At 42.6% G+C, this 19,057-nt stretch overlaps 1 protein-coding gene across 1 annotated transcript in view; it reads left to right on the top strand.

The window, feature by feature from the left end:
• The window catches only part of LOC116359297 (transmembrane protein 65), a 74,422-nt gene that overhangs the window by 24,352 nt on the left and 31,013 nt on the right, over nucleotides 1-19,057 (top strand). Inside the window, exons 3-5 of the mRNA XM_031812076.1 lie at nucleotides 3,814-3,858; nucleotides 5,843-5,910; nucleotides 7,375-7,429. Coding sequence (XP_031667936.1) covers nucleotides 3,814-3,858; nucleotides 5,843-5,910; nucleotides 7,375-7,429 — 168 coding nt within the window. The remainder of the gene's footprint in view (nucleotides 1-3,813; nucleotides 3,859-5,842; nucleotides 5,911-7,374; nucleotides 7,430-19,057) is intronic.

Below are 19,057 nucleotides of genomic sequence, written 5' to 3'. Positions count from 1 at the left end.
AGTTAGTCAGTACCTCCTACCTGCTGGTGACTGTGTTGTATCATCATGGTGGGAGTTAGTCAGTACCTCCTACCTGCTGGTGACTGTGTTGTATCATCATGGTGGGAGTTAGTCAGTACCTCCTACCTGCTGGTGACTGTGTTGTATCATCATGGTGGAAGTTAGTCAGTACCTCCTACCTGCTGGTGACTGTGTTGTATCATCATGGTGGGAGTTAGTCAGTACCTCCTACCTGCTGGTGACTGTGTTGTGTTGTATCATCATGGTGGGAGTTAGTCAGTACCTCCTACCTGCTGATGACTGTGTTGTATCATCATGGTGGAAGTTAGTCAGTATCTCCTACCTGCTGGTGACTGTGTTGTGTTGTATCAGCATGGTGGGAGTTAGTCAGTACCTCCTACCTGCTGGTGACTGTGTTGTGTTGTATCATCATGGTGGGAGTTAGTCAGTACCTCCTACCTGCTGATGACTGTGTTGTGTTGTATCATCATGGTGGGAGTTAGTCAGTACCTCCTACCTGCTGATGACTGTGTTGTATCATCATGGTGGGAGTTAGTCAGTACCTCCTACCTGCTGGTGACTGTGTTGTATCATCATGGTGGGAGTTAGTCAGTACCTTCTACCTGCTGATGACTGTGTTGTGTTGTATCATCATGGTGGGAGTTAGTCAGTACCTCCTACCTGCTGGTGACTGTGTTGTATCATCATGGTGGAAGTTAGTCAGTACCTCCTACCTGCTGATGACTGTGTTGTGTTGTATCATCATGGTGGGAGTTAGTCAGTACCTCCTACCTGCTGATGACTGTGTTGAATCATCATGGTGGGAGTTAGTCAGTACCTCCTACCTGCTGATGACTGTGTTGTATCATCATGGTGGAAGTTAGTCAGTACCTCCTACCTGCTGGTGACTGTGTTGTATCATCATGGTGGGAGTTAGTCAGTACCTCCTACCTGCTGATGACTGTGTTGTGTTGTATCATCATGGTGGGAGTTAGTCAGTACCTCCTACCTGCTGATGACTGTGTTGTATCATCATGGTAGGAGTTAGTCAGTACCTCCTACCTGCTGATGACTGTGTTGTATCACCATGGTGGAAGTTAGTCAGTACCTCCTACCTGCTGATGACTGTGTTGTATCATCATGGTGGAAGTTAGTCAGTACCTCCTACCTGCTGATGACTGTGTTGTATCATCATGGTGGAAGTTAGTCAGTACCTCCTACCTACTGGTGACTGTGTTGTATCATCATGGTGGGAGTTAGTCAGTACCTCCTACCTGCTGGTGACTGTGTTGTGTTGTATCATCATGGTGGAAGTTAGTCAGTACCTCCTACCTGCTGATGACTGTGTTGTATCATCATGGTGGGAGTTAGTCAGCCAAACTTCATAGGCTATTACACCTTGTGTGTGTGTGTGTGTGTGTGTGTGTGTGTGTGTGTGTGTGTGTGTGTGTGTGTGTGTGTGTGTGTGTGTGTGTGTGTGTGTGTGTGTGTGTGTGTGTGTGTGTGTGTGTGTGTGTGTGTGTGTGGTGTGGCAGCGTGTGTGGAGAATAAGATAGAAAAGACATTTTACATTTCTGAGAAACCTTCACTAAACTAACATTTAGCCTCAGAGGGATAGCCATGAATACACCCTACATAGACATGAATAAACTATACATAGACATGAATACACCCTACATAGACATGAATACACCCTACATAGGCATGAATAAACCCTACATAGGCATGAATAAACCCTACATAGGCATGAATAAACCCTACATAGACATGAATAAACACTACATAGACATGAATAAACCCTACATAGACATGAATAAGCCCTACATAGGCATGAATAAACCCTACATAGACATGAATAAACCCTACATAGGCATGAATAAACCCTACATAGGCATGAATAAACCCTACATAGACATGAATAAACCCTACATAGACATGAATAAACACTACATAGACATGAATAAACCCTACATAGACATGAATAAGCCCTACATAGGCATGAATAAACCCTACATAGACATGAATACACCCTACATAGGCATGAATAAACCCTACATAGACATGAATAAACCCTACATAGACATGAATAAGCCCTACATAGGCATGAATAAACCCTACATAGACATGAATAAACCCTACATAGGCATGAATAAACCCTACATAGACATGAATAAACCCTACATAGACATGAATAAACCCTACATAGACATGAATAAACACTACATAGGCATGAATAAACCCTACATAGACATGAATAAACCCTACATAGACATGAATAAACCCTACATAGACATGAATAAACACTACATAAGCATTAATAAACCCTACATAGACATGAATAAACCCTACATAGGCATGAATAAACCCTACATGGACATTAATTTGAGATACAGATTACAGATGTAGGATCTTAATTTGAGCCAGATTGCTACAGCAGGAAAATAGTCCTGCGGCAACAGAAAATGTGAGTTATAATCAAATCCAATTTTATTGGTCACATACACATTCTAACAGATGTTATTGAGGATGTAGTGAAACGATTATTATGTGGATTGTAACTAATTGACATTTTTTGTAAATGTTGATACATTTTTCATAAGGGTCCAAAATAAAGTTTTCGGCATTTCGAAATGGAAATTACAAACTTTAGAAGCCTTTTTTTAAACCTCAAATTCACAAAAAAAGGTTTTAAATGTCCTGCATTTCAGGAACGTTCTCCTGCATCACTGTGATCAAATTAAGATCCTACTCTCAGACTCTAAGGGCATAGAGATAATTGAATACACTATTTTGAAAGGCAGACAGACTTAATCTGTAGGCTGGTAGATGTGGACTGGGTCCAAAATGGCACCCTACTCCCTGTATAGTGCACTACTTTTAACCAGAGTCCTATGGGCCCTGGTCTGCAGTAGTGCACTATATGGGGACTAGGGAGCCATTTGGGACGCATGGTAGTCGTCCTGTGTGGGTCCTGGTTGCAGAGCATGGCATTACCCTACTGGACGTTTCACACACCATTAATACTCACCGTTTTGTATTTTAATGTGTTAAGAATGGGATTTCAATGTAATTCCACTAGGTCAGTCCCAAACGGCACCCTATTCCCTATGGGCCCTGGTGAAAAGTAGGGCACTTAATAGGGATAGGGTGCCATTTGGGATACATTGACAGTCCCCTTCTAATCCCTGTCCCGTCGGCCTGGGACACATCTGTCTCTCTGTCCCTCTCCTCCTCTGTCTCTCTGTCCCTCTCCTCCTCTGTCTCTCTGTCCCTCTCCCTCTCCTCCTCTGTCTCTCTGTCCTTCTCCTCCTCTGTCTCTCTGTCCTTCTCCTCCTCTGTCTCTCTGTCCCTCTCCTCCCTGTCTCTCTGTCCCTCTCCTCCTCTGTCTCTCTGTCCCTCTCCTCCTCTGTCTCTCTGTCCCTCTCCTCCTCTGTCTCTCTGTCCCTCTCCTCCTCTGTCTCTCTGTCCCTCTCCTTCTCTGTCTGACATGTCCTTCCAGACAGGACTGTCTTCTTCTCCATAGTAATGACATGTCCTTCCAGACAGGACTGTCTTCTTCTCCATAGTAATGACATGTCCTTCCAGACAGGACTGACTTCTTCTCCATAGTAATGACATGTCCTTCCAGACAGGACTGACTTCTTCTCCATAGTAATGACATGTCCTTCCAGACAGGACTGACTTCTTCTCCATAGTAATGACATGTCCTTCCAGACAGGACTGACTTCTTCTCCATAGTAATGACATGTCCTTCCAGACAGGACTGTCTTCTTCTCCATAGTAATGCATGTTTTCTTTCTCCTCCTTCTTCAGGGGAAATGGTCATCGCCCCTCCCACATCGGCTCAGCTGAGATACGGTAAGAGAGGAAGAAAACAAAGAGAGATGTGTCTTTGAAAAGAGAGATGTGTCTTTGAAAAGAGAGAGATGTCTTTGAAAAGAGAGAGATGTCTTTGAAAAGAGAGAGATGTCTTTGAAAAGAGAGAGATGTGTCTTTGAAAAGAGAGAGGTGTCTTTGAAAAGAGAGAGGTGTCTTTGAAAAGAGAGAGATGTGTCTTTGAAAAGAGAGAGATGTGTCTTTGAAAAGAGAGAGATGTCTTTGAAAAGAGAGAGATGTCTTTGAAAAGAGAGAGGTGTCTTCGAAAAGAGAGAGCTGTCTTTGAAAAGAGAGAGGTGTCTTTGAAAAGAGAGAGGTGTCTTTGAAAAGAGAGAGATGTGTCTTTGAAAAGAGAGAGATGTCTTTGAAAAGAGAGAGATGTCTTTGAAAAGAGAGATGTGTCTTTGAAAAGAGAGGTGTCTTTGAAAAGAGAGTGTGTCTTTGAAAAGAGAGAGCTGTCTTTGAAAAGAGAGAGGTGTCTTTGAAAAGAGAGATGTGTCTGAAAAGAAAGAGGTGTCTTTGAAAAGAGAGAGGTGTCTTTGAAAAGAGAGAGATGTCTTTGAAAAGAGAGAGGTGTCTTTGAAAAGATAGATGCATATATGAAACAGTGGAGAACGCTGGAGAATTCATATATGAAACAGTGGAGAACGCTGGAGGATTCATATATGAAACAGTGGAGAACGCTGGAGGATTCATATATGAAACAGTGGAGAACGCTGGAGGATTCATATATGAAACAGTGGAGAACGCTGGAGGATTCATATATGAAACAGTGGAGAACGCTGGAGGATTCATATATGAAACAGTGGAGAACGCAGGAGGATTCATATATGAAACAGTGGAGAACGCAGGAGGATTCATATATGAAACAGTGGAGAACGCAGGAGGATTCATATAGGAAACAGTGGAGAACGCAGGAGGATTCATATATGAAACAGTGGAGAACGCAGGAGGATTCATATATGAAACAGTGGAGAACGCAGGAGGATTCATATATGAAACAGTGGAGAACGCAGGAGGATTCATATATGAAACAGTGGAGAACGCTGGAGGATTCATATATGAAACAGTGGAGAACGCAGGAGGATTCATATATGAAACAGTGGAGAATGCTGGAGGATTCATATATGAAACAGTGGAGAACGCAGGAGGATTCATATAGGAAACAGTGAAGAACGCTGGAGGATTCATATATGAAACAGTGGAGAATGCTGGAGGATTCATATATGAAACAGTGGAGAACGCTGGAGGATTCATATATGAAACAGTGGAGAACGCAGGAGGATTCATATATGAAACAGTGGAGAACGCTGGAGGATTCATATATGAAACAGTGGAGAATGCTGAAGGATTCATATATGAAACAGTGGAGAACGCAGGAGGATTCATATATGAAACAGTGGAGAACGCAGGAGGATTCATATATGAAACAGTGGAGAACGCTGGAGGATTCATATATGAAACAGTGGAGAACGCAGGAGGATTCATATATGAAACAGTGGAGAACGCTAGAGGATTTGTTTCCTCCCTGTCTGTGCTCACAGACACATTCCCAGCCCACATATTCACCAGGGCTGAACTGATGACTATCATGCAGTATACCCGGGTTGATGACCAGAGTGGAAAAGAATTCCACATTGATGGCCAATAGGAGTTAGAATGAGTTCATTCAGGTTCAAGACAGATTCCTTTGCTTTTGATTAGTTGAATCAGACGGCCAATGTTTTTGCAACACCTCCCTGTTTTGGTCTGGTACCAGAGAACATTTGGCCAGAAGTAGGACTGACGACAGAGGGCCGAGTTATGTAGAACTCACTTTTCTTCCCCGTTTGTAACTGCCAAATGTTCGTCCAGGTTCACTGTGTCTCATCACTTCTTCAAGTTTCCAGTACATGTGTGGGATGTTAAATGGGATGTTGTGTGCGTGTGCGTGTGTGTGTGTGTGTGTGTGTTCTTTCTTTTGCAGTCCTTCTACACAACGCCATTCCTTTTGTAGGATTTGGTTTCCTGGACAACGCCATCATGATTGTAGCTGTAAGTTACACCACTTCATCAAATGAATATCACGTTTAGATCTGTGTCTCTGTGGTAGACCCTCTATAGTATTACCGTAATACTAGATATATTCTACAGTAATATGTGGTAGCCCTCTATCCATACTAGTATTACAGTAATATTAGATACATTCTACAGTAATATGTGGTAGACCTCTATCCATACTAGTATTACCGTAATACTAGATACATTCTACAGTAATATGTGGTAGCCCTCTATCCATACTAGTATTACCGTAATACTAGATATATTATACAGTAATATGCTGTAGCCCTCTATCCATACTAGTATTACCGTAATACTATATATATTATACCGTAATATGTGGTAGACCTCTATCCATACTAGTATCACAGTAAATGTGGTAGATCTCTATCCATACTAGTATTACAGTAATACTAGATATATTATACAGTAATATGTGGTAGACCTCTATCCATACTAGTATTACCGTAATACTAGATATATTATATAGTAATATGCTGTAGCCCTCTATCCATACTAGTATTACCGTAATACTAGATATATTATACAGTAATATGCTGTAGCCCTCTATCCATACTAGTATTACCGTAATACTTGATATATTCTACAGTAATATGTGGTAGACCTCTATCCATACTAGTATTACCGTAATACTAGATACATTCTACAGTAATATGTGGTAGACCTCTATCCATACTAGTATTACAGTAATACTAGATGTATTCTACAGTAATATGTGGTAGACCTCTATCCATACTAGTATTACAGTAATATTAGATAGATTCTACAGTAATATGTGGTAGACCTCTATCCATACTAGTATTACAGTAATACTAGATAGATTCTACAGTAATATGTGGTAGACCTCTATCCATACTAGTATTACCGTAATACTAGATACATTCTACAGTAATATGTGGTAGATCTCTATCCATACTAGTATTACAGTAATACTAGATAGATTCTACAGTAATATGTGGTAGATATCTGTTTCATTGACGTTGAAGTGAGAATCTGGTATCTGTCATTTACTGTAGCTAGAGAGTTGGTCAATTCTAATTTTAGCTTTTCAAAACATTGACATTTATTTTTTTGCCACAAAAAGCAGACTCTATTATCCACATCTAACTCACTTAACCTCATTCAAAGACTTTCATTCTGAGGGACAAAAAATTGACTCATTGAAGTTGAATACAAAAGCTTTAGCTTTCAGCGGTGGTTTTTCATTACAGCATGAAACACACACTATATAAACATACAGTGGGGCAAAAAAAAGTATTTAGTCAGCCACGAATTGTGCAAGTTCTCCCACTTAAAAAGATGAGAGAGGCCTGTAATTTTCATCATAGGTAGTACACTTAAGCCCCACTATATGTCACGTGTTTGGGGTTTTTCCCACATGGCCTTAACAAATAACAACAGAGAATTGATGAGGGTGTTTGTGTGTTTTGTTTTTAGGGCACGCAGATTGAGTTGTCCATAGGTGTGGTCCTTGGGATTTCAACTATGGCAGGTATGTCGAAAACCAGAAATAATATGCGAGTCCCTAATGGGACCGTATTCCCTATGTAGTTCACTATATGGGGAATAGGGTGCCATTTGGGATGCAGGCTATATGCTTTGTAATGTTTTTTGTTGTTGTATATTTACAGTGCCTAGTGAAAGTCTACACGCCCCTTGCACAGTTTTAAGAGATTACATTTCAAAAGGGATTACATTTCAAAAGGGATTACATTTCAAACGGGATTACATTTAAAAAAAGGGATTACATTTCAAACGGGATTACATTTCAAAGGGGATTACATTTCAAACGGGATTACATTTCAAAGGGGATTACATTTCAAACGGGATTACATTTCAAAAGGGATTACATTTCAAACGGGATTACATTTCAAAAGGGATTACATTTCAAACGGAATTATATTTAAAAGGGGATTACTGTCACAAACGTCGTAGTGAGGAGACCAAAGTGCAGCGTGATGTGAATCCATTATTTTAAAGTAAGACGAAAATAACACGAAGTACACTAAACAAACAAAACAGAATATCAAAACGAACGTGACCGCTATAAACACTGAGTGCAAAACATGCAACATCACATAGACAATAACCCACAAAATACCCAAAGAAGATGGCTGCCTAAATATGGTTCCCAATCAGAGACAAGGATAAACACCTGCCTCTAATTGAGAACCAATCTAGGCAACCATAGACCTACATAAACACCTAGATGGAAAACAACCCCATAAATCTACAAAAAACCCTAGACAGTACAAACACCCTAGACAAAAACACCCATACCACCCTCGTCACACCCTGACCTAACCAAAATATATAAAGAAAACAAAGACTACTCAGGTCAGGGCGTGACAATTACATTCAATTTCTCCCCCCAAAGGTCTACACAACCTACTCCACATTTTCAAAGTGAAAAATCTTTACGGAAAATAATAAAATTTACCTGAAGACGTCTTGATTGCGTATGTCCCCCCCCCCCAGAGTTAATACTTGGTGGAAGCACCTTTGGCAGCCATGACAGCGGTGAATCATTTTTTATAATATTCTACCAACATACAGAGCATACAGGAAAAGTATTCAGACCCCTTGACTTGTTCCACATTTTGTTACGTTACAGCCTTATTCTAAAACAATACTCCATAATGACATCACAATACTCCATAATGACATCACAATACTCCATAATGACATCACAATACTCCATAATGACAAAGCAAAAACGGGTTTTTATACATTTGAGAAAATGTATTCATAAGTATTCAGACCCTTTACTCAGTACTTTGTTGAAGCACCTTTGACACAAATATATCCTCGAGTCTTCTTGGGTATGAAGCTTGGCACACCTGTATTTGGGGAGTTTCTCTCATTCTTCTCTGCAGATCTTCTCAAGCTCTGTCAGGTTGGATGAGGAGCGTCGCTGCAAAGCTATTTTCAGGTCTCTCCAGAGATGTTAGATCGGGTTCAAGTCCAGGTTCTGGCTGGGCCACTCAAGGACATTCCGAAACTTGTCCTGAAGCCACTCCTGCGTTGTCTTGGCTGTGTGCTTAGGGTCTTTGTCCTGTTGGAAGCTAATCCTTCACCCCAAGTCTGAGGTCCCTCGATCCTGACTAGTTTCCCAGTCCCTGCCGCTGAAAAACATCACTGCAGCATGATGCTGTCACCACCATGCTTCACCATAGGGACGGTGCCAGGTTTCCTCCAGACGTGACGCTTGGCATTCAGGACAAAGAGTTTAATCTTGGTTTCATCAGACCAGAGAATCTTGTTTCTCATGGTTTGAGAGTCTTTTGGCAAACTCCAAGCAGGCTGTCGTGCATTCTTCTGAGGAGTGGCTTCCGTCTGGCCTCTTTACCATAAAGTCTTGATTAGTGCAGTGCTGCAGAGATGGTTGTCCTTCTGGAAGGTTCTCCCATCTCCACAGAGGAACACTGGAGCTCTGTCAGTGACCATCAGGGTTGCTCAGTTTGGCCCGGGCGGCCAGCTCTAGGAAGAGTCTTGGTGGTTCCAAACTTCTTCCATTTAAGAATGATGGAGGTTAGTGTGTTCTTTGGTACCTTCAATGCTGCAGAAATGTTTTGGTACCCTTCCCCAGATCTGTGCCTCAAAACAATTCTGTCTCTGAGCTCTACGGACAATTCCTTCGACCTCATGGCTTGGTTTTTGCTCTGAAATGCACCGTCAACTATGGGACCTTATATAGACCGATGTGTGCCTTTCCAAATCATGTCCAATCAATTGAATTTACCACATGTGGACTCCAAACAAGTTGTAGAAACATCTCAAGGATGAACAATGGAAACAGGATGCACCTGAGCTCAATTTCAAGTCTCATAGCAAAGGGTCTGAATACTTATAAGTTATTTCACTTTTACATTTTTTATCAATTTGCCTTGTCATTATGGGGTATTGTCTGTAAATTGATGAGGAAAACATGTAATTTAATCAATTTTAGAAAAAGGCTGTAACGTAACAAAATGTGGAAAAAGTCAAGGGGTCTGAATACTTTCCGAATGCACTGTATGTCCATTGTTTTTGTAAAAATTACTCAAGCTCAGTAAATTTGGTTGGCAATCATTGATGGACAGTAATATTCTAACCGTGTCTCTGAGATTCTCAAGCAAATTTAAGTCAGGACTGAGACTGGACCACTCAGGAACAATCAACACCTATTGGAAAGCCATTCTAGTGTGTCTTTGGCATTCAAATGTGTGTTATTGTCATGCAAAAAAAAAGAAACTAACTTTTTACCTGGATTTGACTCTTTTTAATATTAATTTTGATCCTGACAAACCCCCCAGTCCCTGCTGGTGAGAAGCATACCCATAACATGATGTTGCCACCACATTACTTGAAAATACAGAGTTTCACTCTGTGTTGTATTGCATTGGATTTGACCCAAACCTGTAGTTGACACACTCCCCCTCCCAGCCATTCCTGCTTCATAGACAACAACCCTAAGGGCAATACAATAGGGGGTGTGGGGCCATTCTCTTTCAAATGTTCAAACACAGACCCCCCCCCCCCCCAGGTCCCTACACATCAATCATCATGACAACTTCAAAGGAATAGATATATGCATAAATTAGCACACCCTCTAACGCGTGAGAACAGGAACAGGATGCCCATATATGGGCATAAGCACGTGATCCGTTCCCGCCAGGATGTCCTGACCGGATGCCCAAATATTTTTTTTTAATTTTTTTTTAATTTCACCTTTATTTAACCAGGTAGGCTAGTTGAGAACACCTTTATTTAACCAGGTAGGCTAGTTGAGAACACCTTTATTTAACCAGGTAGGCTAGTTGAGAACACCTTTATTTAACCAGGTAGGCTAGTTGAGAACACCTTTATTTAACCAGGTAGGCTAGTTGAGAACACCTTTATTTAACCAGGTAGGCTAGTTGAGAACAAGTTCTCATTTGCAACTGCGACCTGGCCAAGATAAAGCATAGCAGTGTGAGCATACAACAAAGAGTTACACATGGAGTAAACAATTAACAAGTCAATAACACAGTAGAAAACAAAGGGGGGGTCTATATACAATGTGTGCAAAAGGCATGAGGAGGTAGGCAAATAATTACAATTTTGCAGATTAACACTGATCAGATGGTCATGTACAGGTAGAGATATTGGTGTGCAGAAGAGCAGAAAAGTAAATAAATAAAAACAGTATGGGGATGAGGTAGGTGAAAAGGGTGGGCTATTTACCAATAGACTATGTACAGCTGCAGCGATCGGTTAGCTGCTCAGATAGCTGATGTTTGAAGTTGGTGAGGGAGATAAAAGTCTCCAACTTCAGCGATTTTTGCAATTCGTTCCAGTCACAGGCAGCAGAGTACTGGAACGAAAGGCGGCCGAATGAGGTGTTCGCTTTAGGGATGATCAGTGAGATACACCTGCTGGAGCGCGTGCTACGGATGGGTGTTGCCATCGTGACCAGTGAGCTGAGATAAGGCGGAGCTTTACCTAGCATAGACTTGTAGATGACCTGGAGCCAGTGGGTCTGGCGACGAATATGTAGCGAGGGCCAGCCGACTAGAGCATACAAGTCGCAGTGGTGGGTGGTATAAGGTGCTTTAGTGACAAAACGGATGGCACTGTGATAGACTGCATCCAGTTTGCTGAGTAGAGTGTTGGAAGCCATTTTGTAGATGACATCGCCGAAGTCGAGGATCGGTAGGATAGTCAGTTTTACTAGGGTAAGCTTGGCGGCTTGAGTGAAGGAGGCTTTGTTGCGGAATAGAAAGCCGACTCTTGATTTGATTTTCGATTGGAGATGTTTGATATGAGTCTGGAAGGAGAGTTTGCAGTCTAGCCAGACACCTAGGTACTTATAGACGTCCACATATTCTAGGTCGGAACCATCCAGGGTGGTGATGCTAGTCGGGCATGCAGGTGCAGGCAGCGACCGGTTGAAAAGCATGCATTTGGTTTTACTAGCGTTTAAGAGCAGTTGGAGGCCACGGAAGGAGTGTTGTATGGCATTGAAGCTTGTTTGGAGGTTAGATAGCACAGTGTCCAAAGACGCAAACCTGGGCATGCACACATCTTCCTGACATAGGGTCATAAATCATACGTTTGACGTGTGCCGTCTACTTTATTCTCTCTGATATATGTTGCCCTAAGAGTTGTGCAATGTTGGTTGAATCTTATTCACATTAATTCACAGCTGTAATGGCTGCCACAAGTGATTCCACCCATTCCACTCTTGGATGTCAATTACACTCATTTTCAATTTCTTAGTAAATACATTTTTATTAGGAGATCCATTTTTATTTTATTTTTTATTTTTATTATTTCTCTATGAAAATATGGATTAGGTTGTGTAGATCAATAGGGGGGAAAAATCTAATTGAATCTCTTTTTCGATTAAATTTTAAAGCAGGAAATGTGAAGACTGTCCAAGGGGTTGTGTAGACTTTCACTGGCGACTATCTCAATACATTTAATGTCCATCTGAATGTAACTTGGCAATTTAATCCTACACTCAACGTCTAATTAAAGCCTTGGGTTGCCTCCAAAATGGCACACTATCCCCTATGCAGTACACTACTTGGTGGCACCTTAATTGTGGAGGACGGGGCTCGTGTTAATGGATGGAGCGGAATCAGTGGAACGGTATCAAATACATCTAACACATGGTTCCCATTCTATTTGCTCCGTTCCAGACATTATTATGAGCCGTCCTCCCCTCAGCAGACTCCACTGTAATATGACCATAGGGCTGTGGTCAGTAATCCACCATATGTAGATTAACTCTGACCCTAGGAGGTCCGGAGCCCGCTGCACACATCTGATGTCCCAGGTCTAAATCAGGCCCTGATTACAGGGGAACAATGACTGGTGTCCCAGGTCTAAATCAGGCCCTGGTTAGAGGACAACAATGACTGGTGTCCCAGGTCTAAATCAGGCCCTAATTAGAGGACAACATTGACTGGTGTCCCAGGTCTAAATCAGGCCCTGATTAGAGGTGAACAATGACTGGTGTCCCAGGTCTAAATCAGGCCCTAATTAGAGGACAACGTTGACTGGTGTCCTAGGTCTAAATCAGGCCCTGATTAGAGGTGAACAATGACTGGTGTCCCAGGTCTAAATCAGGCCCTGATTATAAGGCAACAATGACTGGTGTCCCAGGTCTAAATCAGGCCACGATTAGAGGGCAACAATGACTGGTGTCTCAGGTCTAAATCAGGCCCTGATTAGAGGTGAACAATGACTGGTGTCCCAGGTCTAAATCAGGCCCTGATTAGAGGTGAACAATGACTGGTGTCCCAGGTCTAAATCAGGCCCTGATTAGAGGTGAACAATGACTGGTGTCCCAGGTCTAAATCAGGCCCTGATTAGAGGTGAACAATGAAAACACGCAGAGGGACTGACTTGGAGGACCAGAGTTGAGTTTGAGGGATATAGGGAATAGGGAGCCATTTGAAACACACGTTCTCTCAGTTTGTCCCCTTGGTCTGGCTAGCTGCCAGACACTGAAGAGAGTGACAGATAGCGGATGACGATTATTCATATGTATGGTAATATTCCTCTTCAGTCGTCTGAATGACGACAGCGATATCCTAGCCGTTCACTTTAGGACAAGAGGTGATCATTTGCATTTTAACACAATGATCCAGCCTTCTTGGGAACCAAACGACAGAGAGACAGTGCATCCCAAATGGCACCCTGTTCCCTATACAGGGCACTGCTTTTGACCAGGGCCCATAGGGTAGTGCACTATATAGGGCATAGGGTACCATTTGGGACTCATCCATAGTCTAGCTAGCTACCGTACCATAATATAACATATAACATACCATAACAGTCATATCACATCACAGATTAATGAGACTTCAGCCTGTAACAGAGGAGAACATATCAGAGATAAATGAGAGTTTAACAGAGGAGAACATATCAGAGATAAATGAGCCCGTAACAGAGGAGAACATATCAGAGATAAATGAGAGTTTAACAGAGGAGAACATATCAGAGATAAATGAGCCTGTAACAGAGGAGAACATATCAGAGATAAATGAGCCTGTAACAGAGGAGAACATATCAGAGATAAATGAGCCCGTAACAGAGGAGAACATATCAGAGATAAATGAGAGTTTAACAGAGGAGAACATATCAGAGATAAATGAGCCCGTAACAGAGGAGAACATATCAGAGATAAATGAGAGTTTAACAGAGGAGAACATATCAGAGATAAATGAGAGTTTAACAGAGGAGAACATATCAGAGATAAATGAGAGTTTAACAGAGGAGAACATATCAGAGATAAATGAGCCTGTAACAGAGGAGAACATATCAGAGATAAATGAGAGTTTAACAGAGGAGAACATATCAGAGATAAATGAGAGTTTAACAGAGGAGAACATATCAGAGATAAATGAGCCTGTAACAGAGGAGAACCGATCAGAGATAAATGAGAGTTTAACAGAGGAGAACATATCAGAGATAAATGAGAGTTTAACAGAGGAGAACATATCAGAGATAAATGAGAGTTTAACAGAGGAGAACATATCAGAGATAAATGAGAGTTTAACAGAGGAGAACATATCAGAGATAAATGAGAGTTTAACAGAGGATAACATATCAGAGATAAATGAGAGTTTAACAGAGGAGAACATATCAGAGATAAATGAGAGTTTAACAGAGGAGAACATATCAGAGATAAATGAGAGTTTAACAGAGGATAACATATCAGAGATAAATGAGAGTTTAACAGAGGAGAACATATCAGAGATAAATGAGAGTTTAACAGAGGAGAACATATCAGAGATAAATGAGAGTTTAACAGAGGAGAACATATCAGAGATAAATGAGCCTGTAACAGAGGAGAACCGATCAGAGATAAATGAGAGTTTAACAGAGGAGAACATATCAGAGATAAATGAGAGTTTAACAGAGGAGAACATATCAGAGATAAATGAGTCTGTAACAGAGGAGAACATATCAGAGATAAATGAGTCTGTAACAGAGGAGAACATCAGGTTGTCAGATAGAGGATGGGGATAATTCACTCTCCATACATAATATAATGACAAAATGATCTATTTTACTGTGTCCCTCTCCCTTCCCTTTCTCTGGCCTTGGGGAGAGGAGGAGAGGTGAGGGAAGAAGAGGAGAGGAGAGGAGGGGGGAGGTGGAGGTAAGAGGAGAGGAGAGGAGAGGAGAGGAGAGGAGAGGGGAGGGGAGGGGAGGGGAGGGGAGGGGAGAGGAGAGGAGAGGAGAGGAGAGGAGAGGAGAGGAGAGGAGAGGAGAGGAGAGGAGAGGAGAGGAGAGGAGAGGAGAGGAGAGGAGAGGAGAGGAGAGGAGAGGAGAGGAGAGGAGAGGAGAGGAGAGGAGTAGAACCACAAACTGTTATTGAACCAGCACCGTATAAACTGTTTGCTGCAGAACCTGTTATATGAAGACCATGAGACTAGCTGAGGAAACACACACACACACACACACACACACACACACACACACACACACACACACACACACACACACACACACACACACACACACACTGCTCTGTCAGCGGATTTCTTCAATCTCTTCCCATTTGTGAGCCCTGATGGAATTTGGGATGGGTACCAGCAGCAAACGAAGCTATTGACTCTGTGGAAACTGGAAACGTCTGTGAGACTGTCAATATATTGAATCCTGGGGTAGTTGAGGTCTGAAGCATCACCTATGGCTGGCCTGTGTTCTGGGACAACAACATATTGAATCCTGGGGTAGTTGAGGTCTGAAGCATCACCTATGGCTGGCCTGTGTTCTGGGACAACAACATATTGAATCCTGGGGTCTGGGACAACAACATATTGAATCCTGGTGTAGTTGAGGCCTGCAGCATCACCTATGGCTGGCCTGTGTTATGGGATAACAACATATTGAATCCTGGGGTAGTTGAGGCCTGAAGCATCACCTATGGCTGGCCTGTGTTCTGGGACAACAACATATTGAATCCTGGGGTCTGGGACAACAACATATTGAATCCTGGTGTAGTTGAGGCCTGCAGCATCACCTATGGCTGGCCTGTGTTATGGGATAACAACATATTGAATCCTGGGGTAGTTGAGGTCTGAAGCATCACCTATGGCTGGCCTGTGTTCTGGGACAACAACATATTGAATCCTGGGGTAGTTGAGGTCTGAAGCATCACCTATGGCTGGCCTGTGTTATGGGACAACAACATATTGAATCCTGGGGTAGTTGAGGTCTGAAGCATCACCTATGGCTGGCCTGTGTTATGGGACAACAACATATTGAATCCTGGGGTAGTTGAGGTCTGAAGCATCACCTATGGCTGGCCTGTGTTCTGGGACAACAACATATTGAATCCTGGGGTCTGGGACAACAACATATTGAATCCTGGTGTAGTTGAGGCCTGCAGCATCACCTATGGCTGGCCTGTGTTATGGGATAACAACATATTGAATCCTGGGGTAGTTGAGGCCTGAAGCATCACCTATGGCTGGCCTATGTTCTGGGACAACAACATATTGAATCCTGGGGTAGTTGAGGCCTGAAGCATCACCTATGGTTGGCCTATGTTCTGGGACAACAACATATTGAATCCTGGGGTAGTTGAGGTCTGAAGCATCACCTATGGCTGGCCTGTGTTCTGGGACAACAACATATTGAATCCTGGGGTCTGGGACAACAACATATTGAATCCTGGGGTAGTTGAGGTCTGAAGCATCACCTATGGCTGGCCTGTGTTCTGGGACAACAACATATTGAATCCTGGGGTAGTTGAGGTCTGAAGCATCACCTATGGCTGGCCTGTGTTCTGGGACAACAACATATTGAATCCTGGGGTAGTTGAGGTCTGAAGCATCACCTATGGCTGGCCTGTGTTCTGGGACAACAACATATTGAATCCTGGGGTAGTTGAGGTCTGAAGCATCACCTATGGCTGGCCTGTGTTCTGGGACAACAACATATTGAATCCTGGGGTCTGGGACAACAACATATGTATTGTGATAGTGGGAGATTGTTTTCTGTTTGGTATTCTCTCAGTCTTTTTTCCTTCAGATATATTCCTCTGAGCAGGAAACCTTCTGTTCTCTTGATTATGGGTAACAGTTACAGCACCAAGGCATTTCACTGAGCCCTTTACTAGTGTGGTCGGAGGAATAAACAGAAGCATTTCACTGAGCCCTTTACTAGTGTGGTCGGAGGAATAAACAGAAGCATTTCACTGAGCCCTTTACTAGTGTGGTCGGAGGAATAAACAGAAGCATTTCACTGAGCCCTTTACTAGTGTGGTCGGAGGAATAAACAGAAGCATTTCACTGAGCCCTTTACTAGTGTGGTCGGAGGAATAAACAGAAGCATTTCACTGAGCCCTTTACTAGTGTGGTCGGAGGAATAAACAGAAGCATTTCACTGAGCCCTTTACTAGTGTGGTCGGAGGAATAAACAGAAGCATTTCACTGAGCCCTTTACTAGTGTGGTCGGAGGAATAAACAGAAGCATTTCACTGAGCCCTTTACTAGTGTGGTCGGAGGAATAAACAGAAGCATTTCACTGAGCCCTTTACTAGTGTGGTCGGAGGAATAAACAGAAGCATTTCACTGAGCCCTTTACTAGTGTGGTCGGAGGAATAAACAGAAGCATTTCACTGAGCCCTTTACTAGTGTGGTCGGAGGAATAAACAGAAGCATTTCACTGAGCCCTTTACTAGTGTGGTCGGAGGAATAAACAGAAGCATTTCACTGAGCCCTTTACTAGTGTGGTCGGAGGAATAAACAGAAGCATTTCACTGAGCCCTTTACTAGTGTGGTCGGAGGAATAAACAGAAGCATTTCACTGGGCCCTTTACTAGTGTGGTCGGAGGAATAAACAGAAGCATTTCACTGAGCCCTTTACTAGTGTGGTCGGAGGAATAAACAGAAGCATTTCACTGAGCCCTTTACTAGTGTGGTCAGAGGAATAAACAGAAGCATTTCACTGAGCCCTTTACTAGTGTGGTCGGAGGAATAAACAGAAGCATTTCACTGAGCCCTTTACTAGTGTGGTCGGAGGAATAAACAGAAGCATTTCACTGAGCCCTTTACTAGTGTGGTCGGAGGAATAAACAGAAGCATTTCACTGAGCCCTTTACTAGTGTGGTCGGAGGAATAAACAGAAGCATTTCACTGAGCCCTTTACTAGTGTGGTCGGAGGAATAAACAGAAGCATTTCACTGAGCCCTTTACTAGTGTGGTCGGAGGAATAAACAGAAGCATTTCACTGAGCCCTTTACTAGTGTGGTCGGAGGAATAAACAGAAGCATTTCACTGAGCCCTTTACTAGTGTGGTCGGAGGAATAAACAGAAGCATTTCACTGAGCCCTTTACTAGTGTGGTCGGAGGAATAAACAGAAGCATTTCACTGAGCCCTTTACTAGTGTGGTCGGAGGAATAAACAGAAGCATTTCACTGGGCCCTTTACTAGTGTGGTCGGAGGAATAAACAGAAGCATTTCACTGAGCCCTTTACTAGTGTGGTCGGAGGAATAAACAGAAGCATTTCACTGAGCCCTTTACTAGTGTGGTCGGAGGAATAAACAGAAGCATTTCACTGAGCCCTTTACTAGTGTGGTCGGAGGAATAAACAGAAGCATTTCACTGGGCCCTTTACTAGTGTGGTCGGAGGAATAAACAGAAGCATTTCACTGAGCCCTTTACTAGTGTGGTCGGAGGAATAAACAGAAGCATTTCACTGAGCCCTTTACTAGTGTGGTCGGAGGAATAAACAGAAGCATTTCACTGAGCCCTTTACTAGTGTGGTCGGAGGAATAAACAGAAGCATTTCACTGAGCCCTTTACTAGTGTGGTCGGAGGAATAAACAGAAGCATTTCACTGAGCCCTTTACTAGTGTGGTCGGAGGAATAAACAGAAGCATTTCACTGAGCCCTTTACTAGTGTGGTCGGAGGAATAAACAGAAGCATTTCACTGAGCCCTTTACTAGTGTGGTCGGAGGAATAAACAGAAGCATTTCACTGAGCCCTTTACTAGTGTGGTCGGAGGAATAAACAGAAGCATTTCACTGAGCCCTTTACTAGTGTGGTCGGAGGAATAAACAGAAGCATTTCACTGGGCCCTTTACTAGTGTGGTCGGAGGAATAAACAGTGTAACTATCCTTCAATAGAA

The sequence above is a fragment of the Oncorhynchus kisutch genome, unplaced genomic scaffold, assembly GCF_002021735.2.
Source record: "Oncorhynchus kisutch isolate 150728-3 unplaced genomic scaffold, Okis_V2 Okis02a-Okis13b_hom, whole genome shotgun sequence".
In the NCBI taxonomy this organism is placed as follows: domain Eukaryota; kingdom Metazoa; phylum Chordata; class Actinopteri; order Salmoniformes; family Salmonidae; genus Oncorhynchus; species Oncorhynchus kisutch.
This window is presented reverse-complemented; position numbering and strand designations above follow the sequence as displayed.